The sequence below is a fragment of the Paramormyrops kingsleyae genome, chromosome 22, assembly GCF_048594095.1.
Source record: "Paramormyrops kingsleyae isolate MSU_618 chromosome 22, PKINGS_0.4, whole genome shotgun sequence".
Lineage (NCBI taxonomy): Eukaryota > Metazoa > Chordata > Actinopteri > Osteoglossiformes > Mormyridae > Paramormyrops > Paramormyrops kingsleyae.
Window position 1 is genome coordinate 8,945,832 of NC_132818.1, and position 16,020 is coordinate 8,961,851.

At 47.7% G+C, this 16,020-nt stretch overlaps 1 protein-coding gene across 2 annotated transcripts in view; it reads right to left on the bottom strand.

Moving 5' to 3' along the window:
- Positions 1-68: 68 nt before the first annotated feature.
- LOC111853219 (glutamate receptor ionotropic, NMDA 2B-like) overlaps positions 69-16,020 on the bottom strand; it is a 55,153-nt gene continuing 39,201 nt past the window's right edge. For both annotated transcript variants that reach the window (XM_023829921.2, XM_023829922.2), the window contains 7 exons: positions 14,403-14,556; positions 14,155-14,280; positions 12,539-12,768; positions 12,024-12,184; positions 11,580-11,767; positions 10,116-10,354; positions 69-8,225 (listed from right to left, as the gene is read on the bottom strand). In XM_023829921.2, coding sequence (XP_023685689.2) covers positions 5,721-8,225; positions 10,116-10,354; positions 11,580-11,767; positions 12,024-12,184; positions 12,539-12,768; positions 14,155-14,280; positions 14,403-14,556 — 3,603 coding nt within the window. In that variant the 3' untranslated portion in view covers positions 69-5,720. The remainder of the gene's footprint in view (positions 8,226-10,115; positions 10,355-11,579; positions 11,768-12,023; positions 12,185-12,538; positions 12,769-14,154; positions 14,281-14,402; positions 14,557-16,020) is intronic.

Here is a 16,020-nt window from a genome sequence, read left to right on the forward strand (position 1 = left end):
GTTTTTCCAATAGGTAGAGTATTGACAAAAGTGAAAGGTAATAAAAGAAGCGAACGGGGACCAACAAAAACACCAAAATGTATTTTTTAATACTCAACACTTTTAATTTGTTTATTTTGTACAAAGAGACAGAAGAATCATATTTTAGCACTTATTGTCGTACATGTCAGTATTGTCGATATTATAAGTACCATTCTGAATACATTTTGCTTTTTTGCAATTAATTAGTTAATTTATTATTGTGGTTTATTTACTTCAATACAAAAAATGAAGGAATAAATGTAATTTTCCCATATTCATATTTACACAATCTGTACAGTTATTAATTTTTTAATCGGTTTTCATTTTACGTTGTGAAAATTTTGGTAACATTTTGAAGGGACGACCAAATAAAGAACAAAAAATAGACTGAATAAAAAGTATTAAGTGGAGAGTACATGATCCTGTCACGTGCCTCTGCCAGTGACAGGCGTGATTAAGGAAGGAGCATATACAGAGAAAGGCCCAATGGTTAATTGGTCATATTCAGTGGGCAGATATTTTTAGACCACCAGCGATTGCGCTCTCTGAAAACTCACCATCCATTTTTCGTGTTATTTTTCCTTTTTTAGAAAATACTCTTCCAGTCAACCCTAAATCCCAAAATGTTACCTTTTTAAAATGACTTTTGTTAAAAAACACATTTTTGATTTTTTTTTATTATGCAAAGACATCAGGACACGAACTGTAATGGAAATTATTATTTACAGAAAGAATCGGGGCAAAGCGTATACTCACAGCCTTGTTCACACACACGCACTTTTCGCGGACGTCTAATCTGGCACGAGCGACCGCGCGCGCACACCAAGAGCATCAACCGTAATAACGAAGGGGGGCGGCGGAACGCGGACAGCACATGTACATCTGAGGACGAGTAAAGCAGCGCTCACCCGTACACCGCTCACGTGAATGGCGGGCGTTTTCATAGAAAATTAAAAAGAAGAAAAAGACAACGTCGTGTAGGTCTATTCTACATCCTGTGACTATGTTTTTAACCGTCCCTATCACTGCCGTTTTGATTGATATATTCAAAATCTAATTCACCCCAAATGAGGGCAAATAAATTTCAATAGGCTTAAAATTTAACAACAGAACAAATCACTACAATGTACACGGCTATTATGGTTAATATTAACAGGACCGTTATTGTTATAAATCGTCATTACTATGAAAAATTTTTATATAAATATCTGAAACTGTAAATGCACATACTCCGTATATGGTGTTGGTTTCACATAATTCCTGGGTAACATCTGTAGGTGTACCTATATGTAATAGGCTACTGCTATTTTTAACAGCAGACATTTCGGCAAGTTCCCACTGAGTATAGGCCCGCCACACGGCTTCATCCTTTATTTATGCCTGCGCCCACCCAGCTTCCAGCCGAACCTGTAGTTGATGCTTTGTACTCCGCTGACGTCATTGAAGGAGAAGCGGTCGCTTAATTTGGACCACTTACAAGCCTGGTCATTCCAGACAGAGTGAATATAGATATCGATTATGAATGTTTAGCTGCACTTTGTAGATGGCGCAATTGTTAAAGTAATTACACCCGAATCACGAGCATATTGTCAAAGCAATTTCTCAGAAATTAAAAGAAGTTCTAAAATATGTTGGCCAGTAATGTACTAAAGACGTATATTTCTGGGGCACCACTATCAATCCCAATCACACTTTTCGATCCTACCAGCAGGAATTAGTTAGCTTGAGATTAATGGATAGAAACTGTTCAGAATGAATTGCTCTAAGAGGCCATGTGGTTTATTGCAAATGAATAGCTATCAATTAATCAAGTCGGGTAACAAAAACAAACTTTTCATCGATAAAAGCTCATAGCCTGTGCAGTTACCACCCCAATTTTCAGCACGCAGACACCCAGTAGACATGAATACATCTTAACAGACCAGCTACCAATACATTTGTCTAAAATGTTTCAAGTCGATGTTGTCGCCCTTTCCAAGTTCCCTCCATATTCCTCCAAGACGGAAAATAGATTTAAAAAAACGGGACGGCGGGCTATAATAGAAATCCTGACAACAAACACACCAATAATCCTCATTTTAATGTCGACGTGAATGACAGAGAATCTATAAAATAAAATCAATATAACTTCCTCAGTATATATAGCTTATAAATGACATTTCTTTTATATATGGTCAGCAAATGGTTCCTGTAAAAAAAAAATCAGTTTTATATATGGCAATATATCCACGTGTGTGTTAATTTAACTACATTATTATATACTATATATAGATATGTCTGACATTTGAATGTTTTGTGATGTTTGCAAAAACATATTTTTACTTCGCATTAATAATAAAAAAACGGACAAATTTGTATCCTAATGCATGTAATAAACCAATTTTGCGCACCGTAGTTTTAGACGGCTGTCAAAAGTGTATCTGTAACCAATAGGAAAAGGTTAACTATACTGTATGCTATTGCAGAGTATCCAACTTCGTATTTAGAGAACTCGCTGGTACCTTCAGTTGCAGACATTGAGCCAGTTTTTACTTTGAGTCATTATCAAAATCGGCTCAGCAGCCAATGCCTGTAATTACGGTAGTTTCCCACAACTATAGTGCTATTTAAAATGAAGAATTACTGTATACATGAAGGATTACGACACTTCAGGAGTCTCCATACATACACATAATACTATATTACATGCATGTATAGACGTAATATGCTTTCAATGAATGTGTTCCTAATGCATTAATGACACTAAAATGAGGGAATTTCTGCAGTTACCCCTAAACTACATTTTTTCTTTTCACACTGAACTTCTATATTTATTACATCCTGTTTTCAATACCTTGATAAAAATATGCAAAAGTATATTCTTAAAATAATAACAACAGTAATGAACAATTAAGTAATAAGCATGATATTTAAAAACAAAATAGTAACTTATTTCCATAATTGTAAATATTTTTATGTCATTTGCATATTTTTCTTTTCCATTTTTATGATTTTTAATTTTTTTTCTGCTTCATTTCTTAAAACATACATCTTACATCCTGGCTGTCATCTAACTGTACAGCATGAAGAGAGTCTTTTTAAATGTATTTACAGTGAAAAAAAAAATTAACATACTTTAGCTGACGCCCACCAATTCTAACAACCTTCCTTTATTCCTTTCCAAAACTTCATCCTTTCGGAAAAGTGTTTAAAAGACTTTATACAAAATGCAAAAGATATTTATAGAGCTATTTAGAGACGGGAGGAAAAGTGAAATAATCGGTTCTTCTGTCAGTAGGTTTATATAAATAATACTAATCAACTAGCCATCTTCCATCGGCTCCCAATGTAATGGTGTTAATGAGCATTGCAGATCACCCTCAACCTGGAAATTGTCTTGGTCACACAGTCTTTCAACAAAACATCCTTTTCGCGTTTTTATTTTCCATTCAGCCCTTTAACTCTTCCTCCTGCAGCCCTTAAAATTCAGACACGCCTTGAGGACACATTTCATATTTAACCAACAGATAATATATGCTCTGTTCACTCTGAAATCTATTTATCAGTATATTTATATTTAAACTACCTGACACTTCAGGTATGTTAATTTTCAATACTCTCATCTACCATTTTCAACCACGTGATGCAGAAAAGAACTTTCCTCTAAACATCAGCGTGTTCATTTTCAGTAACTTCCACAACACTGTATGACCTGCTCTGACTTTAACATGTGACCAGAAAGTTCTGGGATGTAATTCCAGCACGGATACTGCAGTTGTACCCTTGGGTGACACACTTAGCCAGAAGAGCTTGTGTAAACAGCCAGGCTTTATGAATCTAAAGGAAAGTATAATGTTTTAAGACGTGTGAGTCAGTCTGCTTTAAGGGTTCTATCTTTCTTATCCACACAGCTGGTGTTTCTCAAATAGCAGTCTGTGCTGTACTGCAATATATATGGAGCATATACCATAGAATACTGCAAACCTACAGCATGAAAAGTAGAATACTGCAAACCTATGGCATATACCATAGAATACTGCAAACCTATGGCATATACCATAGAATACTGCAAACCTATGGAATATACCATAGAATACTGTAAACCTATGGAATATACCATAGGATAGGGGCTCCCAACCTAACAAAACTGGTCCATTGCCAGTATTCCATCCCTCCATGGAAATCTGGGGGTTTTGTAGAGAGGTTAGTTAAATTTCCAAAAATAAATTATATACTTTAATTTTTTTAATGACCCCTCACCTTCACATGTTCTGTTCACATCTGAAATAAAAGGAAACTGTCCAACTTATAAAATCAGTGACTGATCCACCCACAATCACCCCCTGCCCCCTGGCATTTTACCAGCCCATGATGTTTTTGTAAAACGTAAACCGCTCCACTGACACCAAAAGGTTGGGAGCCCCTACCATAGAATACTGCTAACTTATGCCATATAACACAGAATTCTGCAAACCTAAGGTATATACCATAGAACACCACAAAGCCACAGAATATACCATAGATTGCTGCAAACCCACAACATATACCATAGAATATTGCAAACCTATGGCACATACAACCAAAAAATACCGTAAACCTATGGCACGCATGGAATACTGCAAACCCATTCAGCCAAATATTCTCAGACAAGATGTTTCACAATTACAATGATCATCATGCCACTCAGTTCTTCAACTCTTTGACACCATAAGGCACATCCTACTCAAAAATCCTTTAGCAAGACACCCCTTTAATTAAGCATTTCACAGATATGTCGGAATATATGTCGGAATGCCAGAAAAGGAATGTCCCAACCATAGCCTCCATGTACTATTTGCACTGTGCAAATCTTTCACCTCACACTGTTCGAAAACTTCAAAGAGATGAGCACGGATATCATAAAAACAAAGCAGAAAACTTAATAGCTTTCTCTCTCTTCCGGTTTGTTCATTTAATTAGACAACGAGCTTCCTGCAGTAGTCAGCTAATAAACAGCAACAAATACTAAACAGCGTAAAGTATTCAAAATCAACCTTAAGCATTATTATGAACATCAGTACTATCGTCATTATTCACAATTAGCATTAATGTTGCTTTTACCCTGTCGCTTCAGCATGAATTAGTAAGAATTATTTCCATTAATGATTGTAATTTTTATAACAAGGACCAATGACATTTGTTTTGGTGTAAAGGAAAAAGAGAGCTATGGATGGATATGCGGATTAAACAAATTTCTCCAGAGCTGTTAACTTCTGCCTGAGAAACCATTTTGATCATGTGCCCCCCCTTGATTTATCTGCTGTCTGGCTTTGAATTCAGCGGTATGACACTGAAGCCCCCGTTTCTGTGTTGTTCATACAGCCCTTTTTCATTGTCGTTCTCCTGGATGGCTACACTTGAGACTCTTCTGTCATGACGGGAAGCGGACGCCGAGCCGCGCTGGAGGCAGACTGAAATCACAGCCGTCCATGTTCCAGTTTTTCTCTCATTCAGCTGATCCCACGTTGGAAGGTAAGACATCCTGGCCCCTATGCAACAGACTGCTCTCTCCTCTCATTTTCCTGCTTTTCTTCACATTCACTCTATCCTGCTCCCTTCCCCCACCCCATGATTCTCACTCCTCTGCTTTTTTGACGGTTATGGTTACCATGTGGCTATCCTCGCCCCTTCAAGCCCAGCTCCCGCCACGCCAAAACACCCCGTCCCCCCACCCCAGCCCCTCACACATCAGACTCTATGCTGGACAGCTTCTCATACACGTGCCCATTGCTGGAGGTGTTGAAGGACCTCTGTACCTGGCCCAAGCCCAGCCCGTCCCGTGACGGCAGTAGCTTGTTGTTGCTGGGGCCCCCGAGGTGGTTCCCCAGGCCGCCACCTACCCCACCAAGGCACAGCTCCTTGGGGAACCTTGGGGCCACGTTGGCCATTACCCCGGCTGTGGCAGACGCGGGCAGGAAGGAAGTCACGCCCATAGAGCCCCTGAAGTCACTCCGGCTACCCTTCATGAGCTGCTGCTGCTGCTGCTGCTGCTGTTGCTGCTGCTGCTTCTTTATGTAGTACGATTTGGCTCCATGAAGGAGGCACTGGTCATCCCCAAAGGTAGGGATAAAGGGATTTTGGTTCACCTTGTCAGGGTAGAGGGATTGAGACAAGGAATACGCCCCTCCACCACCTCCTCCACCTCCCATCATCTCCCTCTCCCTATCCCTGCTGTCTCTCTCCCCCACTGATCGACGATGCAGGCCTCCCTCACCCCCTCGGAACAGCCCAAAGGGGGAGCCCCCCTTTGCCCTCTCCCCACCAAAGAAGAGTGGATCTCTGTCATGGTCTCTTTCCGATCCTCCGTGTCGTTCAAACATGTGGGCATATGGACTCCCGCCCTCCGCGAAGCGATCTTTGTCTTTCAGGCTCACACTCCTGGGTGGGGGCATCATCCCCCCCGCGCCTCCAGCTCCCATACCCCCCATGCCCACTCCCCCCATGACCCCAACTCCGCCAGCCTCCTCTTTCTGCAGGTCTACAAAGGTGTCATATGAGTGTTGCCGTCGCAAAGCCTTGCCACCCAGCCCAGATTTCCTCCGCTGGGCCTGGGTCTGTGACTGTACCCCCCCAGCTCCAACGCCTCCCATTCCTCCACCAAGTTGTTCCAAAAGGTGGTTGTTGTCCTCACTGATGTCATACAAGTTGCTTGTCTTCTTGCAGGCTTCACACCGCATGCAGGTGGCTGAACTGGGACGACTGTTACCACCCACTACTCCGCCCACTGAGGTTCCGCAGCTGCCTACTCCAGGTCCTCCTGAATACACTCCGCCCCCACTTACTCCACTGCCATGCAGGGACATCTGCTTGACGCCTGCACCTGCACGGCAGTTTCGGCACTCCCAATCCCCCCCAGCCAGTCCTCCGCTGGTGACCCCTGGGACAGTCTGTGGACCAGAGGCACCTGCGTTCACTCCGCCCACCACGCCACTCTTACAGTCTGGCTTCTTGCCTTTGCCTTTCATGAAGTCGTCCACCGGCACCAGACTGGTACAGTTACCCCCCGCTCCGGCCACACCACCAGCACCACACCCACCTGCTCCACTCACCAGGCCTCCTCCACCACCTCCAGGACCATCAGTCAAATCCACATGCTCCCATTGAGGCACCCCTTCCTTTGGCCGAAATTGGTCCAAGTAGAAGTCCCTTAAGCCCTCTTTGTCACGGAACATATATGAAGAGCAGTTACCACCAGTACCTCCTGTCCCTCTTTGGGACTTCCGGTCCAATGGAAACAGGGGTGGGGAGGCCGAGCGGTGGGCTTGGGACCCATGGTAGTGGTGGTGTGCAGAGTGGTGGGGCCGCCTCCTGTACCCAAGCTCGATCTCATCCAGCTCCCGTCTCGATTTAGCCGAGGCAGGCCTCTTTTTCAGGCTGTCCCGATACTGTTTGCGCTTCTTGGCATTCCCTTCCAGGTTGCCGTAGGTGACCGTGTGTGTGGAAATATCTGACACGTCTGACCGAATGTTCCCATCATCTCCGCCCCCACCGAATCCTCCCCCACAGTACCGGTCCTGTCCCGCAATAAACCCAGAGCTGGAGGCTGCACCTTTGAAAGAGAATTTCCCGTAAAGGTCCGCTAATCCTTGCTTAAACCCTTGACCAGAGGACGGGGTCTGGCCAGCAATCAGGTCAAACTTATTATTGTTTCTGTGTGTCAGAGAGGGTCGAGGTTGAGTGGTGAAAATTGGGGCCACCCCACCCCCGAGACTATCACAGTCAAACATGCCACCCTCCAATGAACTTGCACTCCCAAGACTATGTGGTCTATTGGGTGGGGGCCCGGACATGCCCAAGGCTAGCCCGGACCCCGAACCCGGGTAGTGGTGCAGATAGTGGTCTTGGTACAGGTTGCTGTCCTTCAACTGCAGGTTCCCAAACGTCCTCTCCACCTCGCTGATGTAGTCGCTAAACATGTTGTCCTCAGCCAGGTAGGGCGGCTTGCAGTCTGAGTGGCCAGCCAGGCTGCGCCGATGCTCTGAGATGTCGTAGACAGATGATTCGCGCCGGATGAAGTCCAACGCACTGTGTGGTGAGCCGTTGACCCCCGAGAGCGAGGCCATGTTCTTGGCCGTTCGCAGCAGCCGCATGATGTTGGAATGCGTGTTGTTCATGGTAGCTGAAGGTGAATTCATGGGAGACTTGGTCTCCTCGATCTGGACACCATGGATGCAGCTGTAGATTTCCTGTAGGTGGGGATGCACGGAGGGGTCAGGAGAAGGTCTAGGGAAATGTATGTATTCCCAACCGATGACACGATGATGATGATTGGAATATATAAAGTATATCCAAAAGATATGTGAGTAATGCATACTTGGCAAAGAAAGAGACTGGGGAGGGGAACATGAGAGACTGGTGGGACTTGCCTGGAACTTAATCAACATGATTAAGATACATGAGAACAATGGGGGCTTTAATACCGAGCCATCAAGCCCATGTCACGGTACAAAACCGGAGTGGAGAAGACGACACAAAGAGATTGTCAGAGTAAATGACGGGAGGACATTCGCTTTCAACGGCGGACGATAAAGCGCAAGACGTAAATCAACGGTGCATGACAGACAGATGTATAAAAGAAATGCTCTGTTCTTCAGAAGACGATACCAGGCAAACAAAATAAAGGTGAAAGTTGACTTGCGGGGATGCTGGGGGGGTGGGGTGGGGGAAGGTGGTGGATATTACCATTCAATACACAGTCCTGGCAAGCAAATTTGTCCTTCTTCACTCATCCTCCCGACACCTAGGAATGGCAGAGTATCTGTCCCCCCATATTTTTTATTGTGCGTCTTCCATGTTTATATCCAAGGCCTTCTTTGACTGCTAGTCTGCATGCTCCCCCCTACCCCCCAGCTGTCTTTCCACTTTAGGCTGTTCAGCTGCACTGATCTCTGGCCTGCTTATAAATATAACATTGTTTTCCCCGGGATGTTATTGTCTAATATTTTGCCGAGCTGCCTTTGCTGCGCTACCCTTCCACTGCTCCGGCTTCTCTCTGCGGACGCTTTGATTCAGGGGAGGTATTAATGTGCCGTTTCAGCCCTTCCTCCGGCAACGGGCGACGCCATCGAGAGAGAGGGAGAGAGACTCGGCCAGAGTCTCGCAGAATTAACTCCCCGGGGGACGGGTCCAGGTGTACGAGGAGGCCAAAGAGGCGTAAGGTGTGGAAGAAGAAGCGGCACGCAGTAGGTGGGCCCTGCTACAGACATCTGTTGAGCTGTTACATGATGTCACAATGATTCATCGTACAAGATGCACATTCCCATGCATGTAAATCACAGTGGCCCCGGCGGAAGTCGCCTGGTGGTGCAGAGCGTTGAGAGTCGTGTTCAAAATGTCAACAGAATCGGCACCGCAGCGTCTGCTCCAAGAAGATGCTTGGACTATGAGGGAGTGCTTAGGGAAAGAGAAACCAACCGAGTGTGACCGATTTCCGTCGCCGTTTCTGCAAGTATTCCTGTCCCTAAGTGCGACGCTGGGTTTGGCCAAGTGTGGTGCAAATATTTACTATGACTAGAAGCATACTTTGGTGCGAGCACTTATGTAAACACCTCATTAAAGCGGGGTTATTCATTGCCCAGAAAGAGCGGGAATGAAACCGAGATCTGACAATCTGCTAAGCCCACACACCGAGTTGAATCCTGCCACGTCTAACCTCTGACGTCATCTTTGGAGGCAAAGGCAAACTACTTAAAGTACAATGACAACCACACTCAGGCAGCTGTATACTCTTATTCAAGGTCGGGTTAATTTTAACTTGATGAAAGAGAAGAAACTTAATAATAAACCAGAAATTTCCCGTAAAGATGGTGACAAGGAGAGCCATCTGTTTTGGGAAAGGAAATCTGAAAGTAACACAGGCACCCTGGAGGTACGCCTATATAAGTCATGCTGATGGAGTAGGCTTTTTCTTCCTTCATTCTTAGAACAAAGAAAAACAGGCAGCGAATTAGCCACCCTGGAGGTCCTCCTCACATGTTGATTAAGTCAGCGGGATGTGAGGCTCTTTCTTCCCCATTTCTTAGATTACAGGGAAACAGGCAGTAAAACAGCCACCCCAGGGTCCTGCTCCTACTCACCCTGCTAATGGAGTATGTGATGCCGGGCTTGCCGGAGCAGACACCCATGAAGCAGAAGCGCAGCTGCCAAAAGAAGAGGTGCTCGCAGATGAAGGTGATGAGTGAGAGCGCCATGGCCGCCCCCAGCATGTAGAAAACCCCTGCCATGTTGTCGATGTCCAGCTGGCTGCTCATCACTTCGTTCTTTTCGTGGTGGCAGATGCCAGTCAGCCAAAGCGCCTCCAGTTCCTCCATTTCACCTTGGTGGAGGGAGGACAAAGGCAGAATAGATGGGGGGGGGGGGTAAGGGAGATGCAGATTATTGTTAATTATTGAGGGAGCCTCACTCAAGAGGCTCACTCACCCTCAAGGTTGAGAGGAAGAAAATCATGGGAAGTTAAATAAAGAACACAGATGATGGAGAAGATGGGGATTAAGTTTATTCGAAACACCTGTTACAGTGATCTGATAAAAGACAATTAACTCTTGACATCTCACTAACATTTTTGTATATGTTTAGTCAAGGCAGGCGAGAGAGTTAACCAGTCTGTGTTGCAGGGGCTTTAGTGATACCAACCTCCCATGTCCCTTACTGACTGCCCCTTTCCCCACTCCCAAAACACCTACATCTTGCCTGCCCATGTCCCGTTCGTTCTTGAGGCGTGCGCGCATGCGCAGCAGTGTCACAAAAGTAGGCCGCGGCGAGAGTGTGCACGTCCGGGTGTGTCGAAGTGACTTTGAAATTCTGGGAGGACTGAGGATCACTTACGGCGAAGGGCTGAGACACTTTGCACTGGCCCACATTCGCCGGGGAAGGTGAAGGCACGCACGCACACAAAGACCACACACATCTTCAGAAACAACACACACATATATACAGTACATAATGAGGGCTGGGATCAAACCAAACTATGACCCAAATATAGACAGCCGTACGTTGTACATAGTGGGTTTAAACTCTGAACTGACCCACATTTGCATACAAACAAAATGCACAGTCTAGAGGCACCAGCAGCTACAGTGTCCTGGTTTGGATTGTCAGCGCACAAGGACCTAGGACAGACCTGAACTCATCATATTAATACGAGGCACCCCAAATTAACCACAACTGCCCTTCCCTCTTGCTGCTTAAAATACGTTAGAAAACAAACGAGACTACACACTGGCTCGGGCCATCCCGGTGGAGCGGCCTGCCTGCTGCTGCCTGTATTACAGCCCCGCGGAGGGAGACAGGGGCCCTGATGGCGCGTATCAGAGCCGTGACGCGATTGGCCAGAATCGATCCACCAAACAAGCCGGAGGACGTCAGCCACTTACAGACAGGCGGCGACGGTAATAAACGAGATAGAACGTGATGGGGCAGCACGTTTGGAAGAGGCTACGCACACTCACGCGTCAAATCAGCGTTATGTGTATTTGTGGCTGGCCTGAAGCAGGTTTTATGCGGCGGTGCGAAGCCCAGGCTCCGGGTCACGGAAGGTTTACCATCTCCGAAGAGCTGCAGGATGGCCAGGTCCACCGATCTCTTCCAACCAGAGTCCTTCTGAATCGCGATGCCGTAGCCTGTGGTGGCGAAGATGTATCCGCTGCCGATGGTGACCAGCTTACAGCCTTCATCCCTGCCAGCCATGTAGTTGAGCACGGCTGCGTCGTATATGAAGGCGTCCAGCTTGCTGGAAAGCCGGCAGGAGTGTGTAGAATTAACCACGGACAACAGAACTCTACACGAATAGCTTCTGAATAATCTTCACTGCTTGGTTCTTAATTGGCCTGTGACCTATTGATGCCACACAGCCTGGATATCTGGACACCAGATGACCTCCTAATCAGTACTAGGGATCGCGCCTACAGGCATATCCAGGAGCAGCCTGCAATTCCTATCGTAGCCCTGCTCTCAGTCCCGCCTCCTGGGTCCCTGTAGCCACTCACCCGGTCTTTAGGCTGTACAGCGCCTCGTCCACGTTCTTCTGGTGGAACTTGACCATGTAGGTATGCATCTCTTTGTAATTGTTCCGGATGTTCCTCTCCGTGCTGCCGTTGGGGACCGTGCCGAAGCGGAAGGGCGGCGCATAGTCGTTCGGCCTCTGGAACTGCGGGCGTGCAGGGAGGTTAGGGCGGGAGTTAGTTAAAAAGGAGATATCGTGCATGGTGCCTCCCTAAGAGCTTTTGCAGAAAGCTGTTAGGGATAATGGGGGGGGGGAGTCACATGGCATACACAGGCAGCAGAAGCACCATGACGACAGGAGATGTTGCATCTGATGGCTGACACGCATGTACTGCTCAGTAACATGGCGTTAGGTTAATTATCTCTTTGCTGTCAGTCAAACAGACTCGGACTTCCTTCGTTCCAAATGTGCGAAATCACAGGGGGGAGGCACAGGTGTAGCAAAGTAACCAGCAAAGTGTAGCAAGCACTCGGAGAAGGCCGTCAGGGACAGCTGTACCTTTTTGTCGCTGAGCCCAGTCACTTGGTCCACGTACTCTTCCTGGATCATGAAGGCAGCCAGATTGGCCGTGTAGCTGGCCAGGAAGATGACGGCGAAGAAGGCCCAGACGGACACCATGATCTTGCTGGTGGTTCCCTTGGGGTTCTGAACGGGGACGGAGTTGTTGAACACCAGGCCCCAGAGCAGCCAGATGGCCTTGCCGATGGTGAATGACGGACCGCCCGGCTCTGGGTGGGGAGGGGGTCAGGCAGGGAGAGCGAGGATTGAATCACGGCGTCGTGGTTACCGCATCGAGCTTACGTCACTGGCACCAAACCATGAAACAGCTGAATCAAGGGGGTTGTGGGGCCAGAATGGTGCACAATGGTCCAGTACCCATGATGCAACACAAAATAATAACAGTAATGACGCTTTAATCCCAGTGGGGAAATTCCCTTTTCATCTGGCTCTCCATGACACACAGACATATACATAGGTGAGAGCAGCCACCTGCAGCAGCACCCATGTAGCTGGGGGTTTAGGGTCCACAGGCATGGCTATTCTGCTTAGGCCAGGCTCAAACCAGCGACCTTCCGATCACAGGCACAGAGCCAAAGCTGAGCAAAATCAGCTTCAGAACAGAACAAGGAGCCTGTATTGCCACACAGGGAAACAAATGATAGACAATGGATTGCAGGACGACTTGCAGAGCAAACTATGGCCTGCAGGGCCAACCCCCCCGGACCCGTCCTTTAACTCTGAGGTGCCCCACCACTGAGCTCCGGCGGTCCCGCTGCGTTTAAGCGGAACGGGTCCTTCTGGAGGTTGGGAGGGAGCGCGAGGGCACAAGATAAACCAAGAGTTTGCACACCAGCTAATTAAGCTTTCTGTATTGTCCAGAGAGCACTTTTAATAACATGCACAACAGGCACGTCTGTTCAAAACCAGCATTCATTTAGAAGAGTGCTTCCCGACCCAGTCCTCGGGAACCCACAGACGGTCCACATTTTTGCTCCCTCCCAGACAGCCCACATTTTTGCTCCCTCCCTGCTCCTAAAACACAGACTGACTGTGGGTCCCCAAGGAGCAGGTTGGGAAACGATGATTTAAAACAACGTTATGCTTGGAGGAAACTTAATGTACGAACATGGACTGGACACGTAAACAAAACAAAGGTGAGCATGGGCTCTGGGCATAATATCATATTGACTGAATTTAATGAAATAAAGGGAAAAATTTGTGTAACTAAAATGAAAAAGGAAAAACACATCAGGCATAGAAGTCTATAACAGTGTTTCTCAAACCGGTCCTTGGGGACCCCCAGACAGTCCAAGGTTTAGCAAAAATGTTGACTGTTCCCAGAGGACCAGTTTGAGAAACACTGGTCTAGAAGCTCAGGCCAAAATCTCCTGGTAATCTGGTTTCTTGCCGCAGTGCACAGACGTGTGGTTAGGTCAGCTGGTGCCTGAATTGGCCATAGTGTGTGCTTATGAGCGCATGAAGGATGGATGGATGGATGGGCATCACCGGGAGTCCCTCCGGGGGAGTCTTTCACTGAGCCATGGCCAACCCCCACCGTGAGCCCCAGCTGTCTGCTACTTGGCCCCCTGCTGACAGCAGCCCCCCCCCCTCACCTCTGCCATCTGCCAGACAGCGGTTGTACCCAACCGGGCTGAAATACTCGAACACGAAGACAGCGACCGCCGACACCAGCAGCAGCATCACAAACATCATCACCCACACATCCGCACTGAAGGGCTCTGAAAGGGAGAGCGGGGGGCGGGGGGCAAACAGAAATACTCGGGCAGCTGCATATATTCTGTGCTGTAAGAAGATGCTCAACGATTTTATGAAAAGGATAAAATGGATGACTGGCTCGAACCCAAGAAGGCAGAGGGGGAGACCGTCCCGTTGCTGCGGGAGACCATGACGCTGATGCCGGTCTCTATGAACGGCACGGAGAAGTCGATGACCTCCGACCTCTCCTCGTTGATGGTGAGGGAACCCACCGCCATGTGAGCATTCTTCACCACCACCTGGGAGGGGGAACAGAGAACAGAGCAGGGGGGGGTTAGCCCTCTTGCTGGGACAGAGTGTGCGACATCATCACCATCCAGATGTGCAGCACCTGGCATCCTGGGTGGTGGTGGGGGGGGGGGCAGTGAGCGGCGCGTCTACAGAGACGGGGGCAATCCTCCCCCCTGCTGTTCTCAACACCTCTCACAGCCTCGTCCACATTTTTTTTAAAAACCTCAGCTCTTGCATGAACAGATGCATAGATTGTGCTGATGGATTGAACTAGGAATGAACTGGGGGGGGGGTAAATGTGGGGGAGAGAAGGGTGAGATCTCAGCAAGGGGCGGGAGGGATCCTCACACGCCCGTCAGCCAGACCAAGCTGGCCATCGGCACTGTTTCTGTGTGAATCTGGGTTATTATAGTGGGTCATGGTGGCTTGAAATAGCCAGCCCCTCCACTAACCTCCTAGTAACCAGCTACAGGTGTATTTACCCTAAATACCTGGGCTCTGTGGCGCTCCACTAAAGTGGGACAAAACTGTCCGAGTTAATAAGCTATAAGTGTGTGTGTGTGTGTGTGTGTATGTGTGTGTGTGTGTGTAAGAGATAGAGAGAGCGGTGGGGCTGTCCTGCTCATAATTTGGCGCCATGTTGGCGTGTCTGTTTGCGTGTGCCGCTGTCCTGCTCATAATTTGGCGCCGTGTTGGCGTGTCTGTTTGCGTGTGCCGCTGTCCTGCTCATAATTTGGCGCCGTGTTGTCGTGTCTGTTTGCGTGTGCCGCTGTCCTGCTCATAATTTTGGCACCGTGTTGGCGTGTCTGTTTGCGTGTGTCGCTGTCCTGCTCATAATTTGGCGCCGTGTTGGCGTGTCTGTTTGCGTGTGCCGCTGTCCTGCTCATAATTTGGCGCCGTGTTGGCGTGTCTGTTTGCGTGTGCCGCTGTCCTGCTCATAATTTGGCGCCGTGTTGGCGTGTCTGTTTGCGTGTGCCGCTGTCCTGCTCATAATTTGGCGCCGTGTTGGCGTGTCTGTTTGCGTGTGCCGCTGTCCTGCTCAAAATTTGGCGCCGCGTTGGCGTGTCTGTTTGCGTGTGCCGCTGTCCTGCTCAAAATTTGGCGCCGCGTTGGCGTGTCTGTTTGCGTGTGCCGCTGTCCTGCTCATAATTTGGCGCCGCGTTGGCGTGTCTGTTTGCGTGTGCCGCTGTCCTGCTCAAAATTTGGCGCCGCGTTGGCGTGTCTGTTTGCGTGTGCCGCTGTCCTGCTCATAATTTGGCGCCGTGTTGGCGTGTCTGTTTGCGTGTGCCGCTGTCCTGCTCATAATTTGGCACCGTGTTGGTGTGTCTGTTTGCGTGTGCTGCTGTCCTGCTCATAATTTGGCGCCGTGTTGCCATGACTGTTTTTGTGTGTCGCTGTCCTGCTCATAATTTGGCGGTGTTTTGGCATGTCTGTTTGCGTGTGCCACTGTCCTGCTCATAATGTGGCGGTGT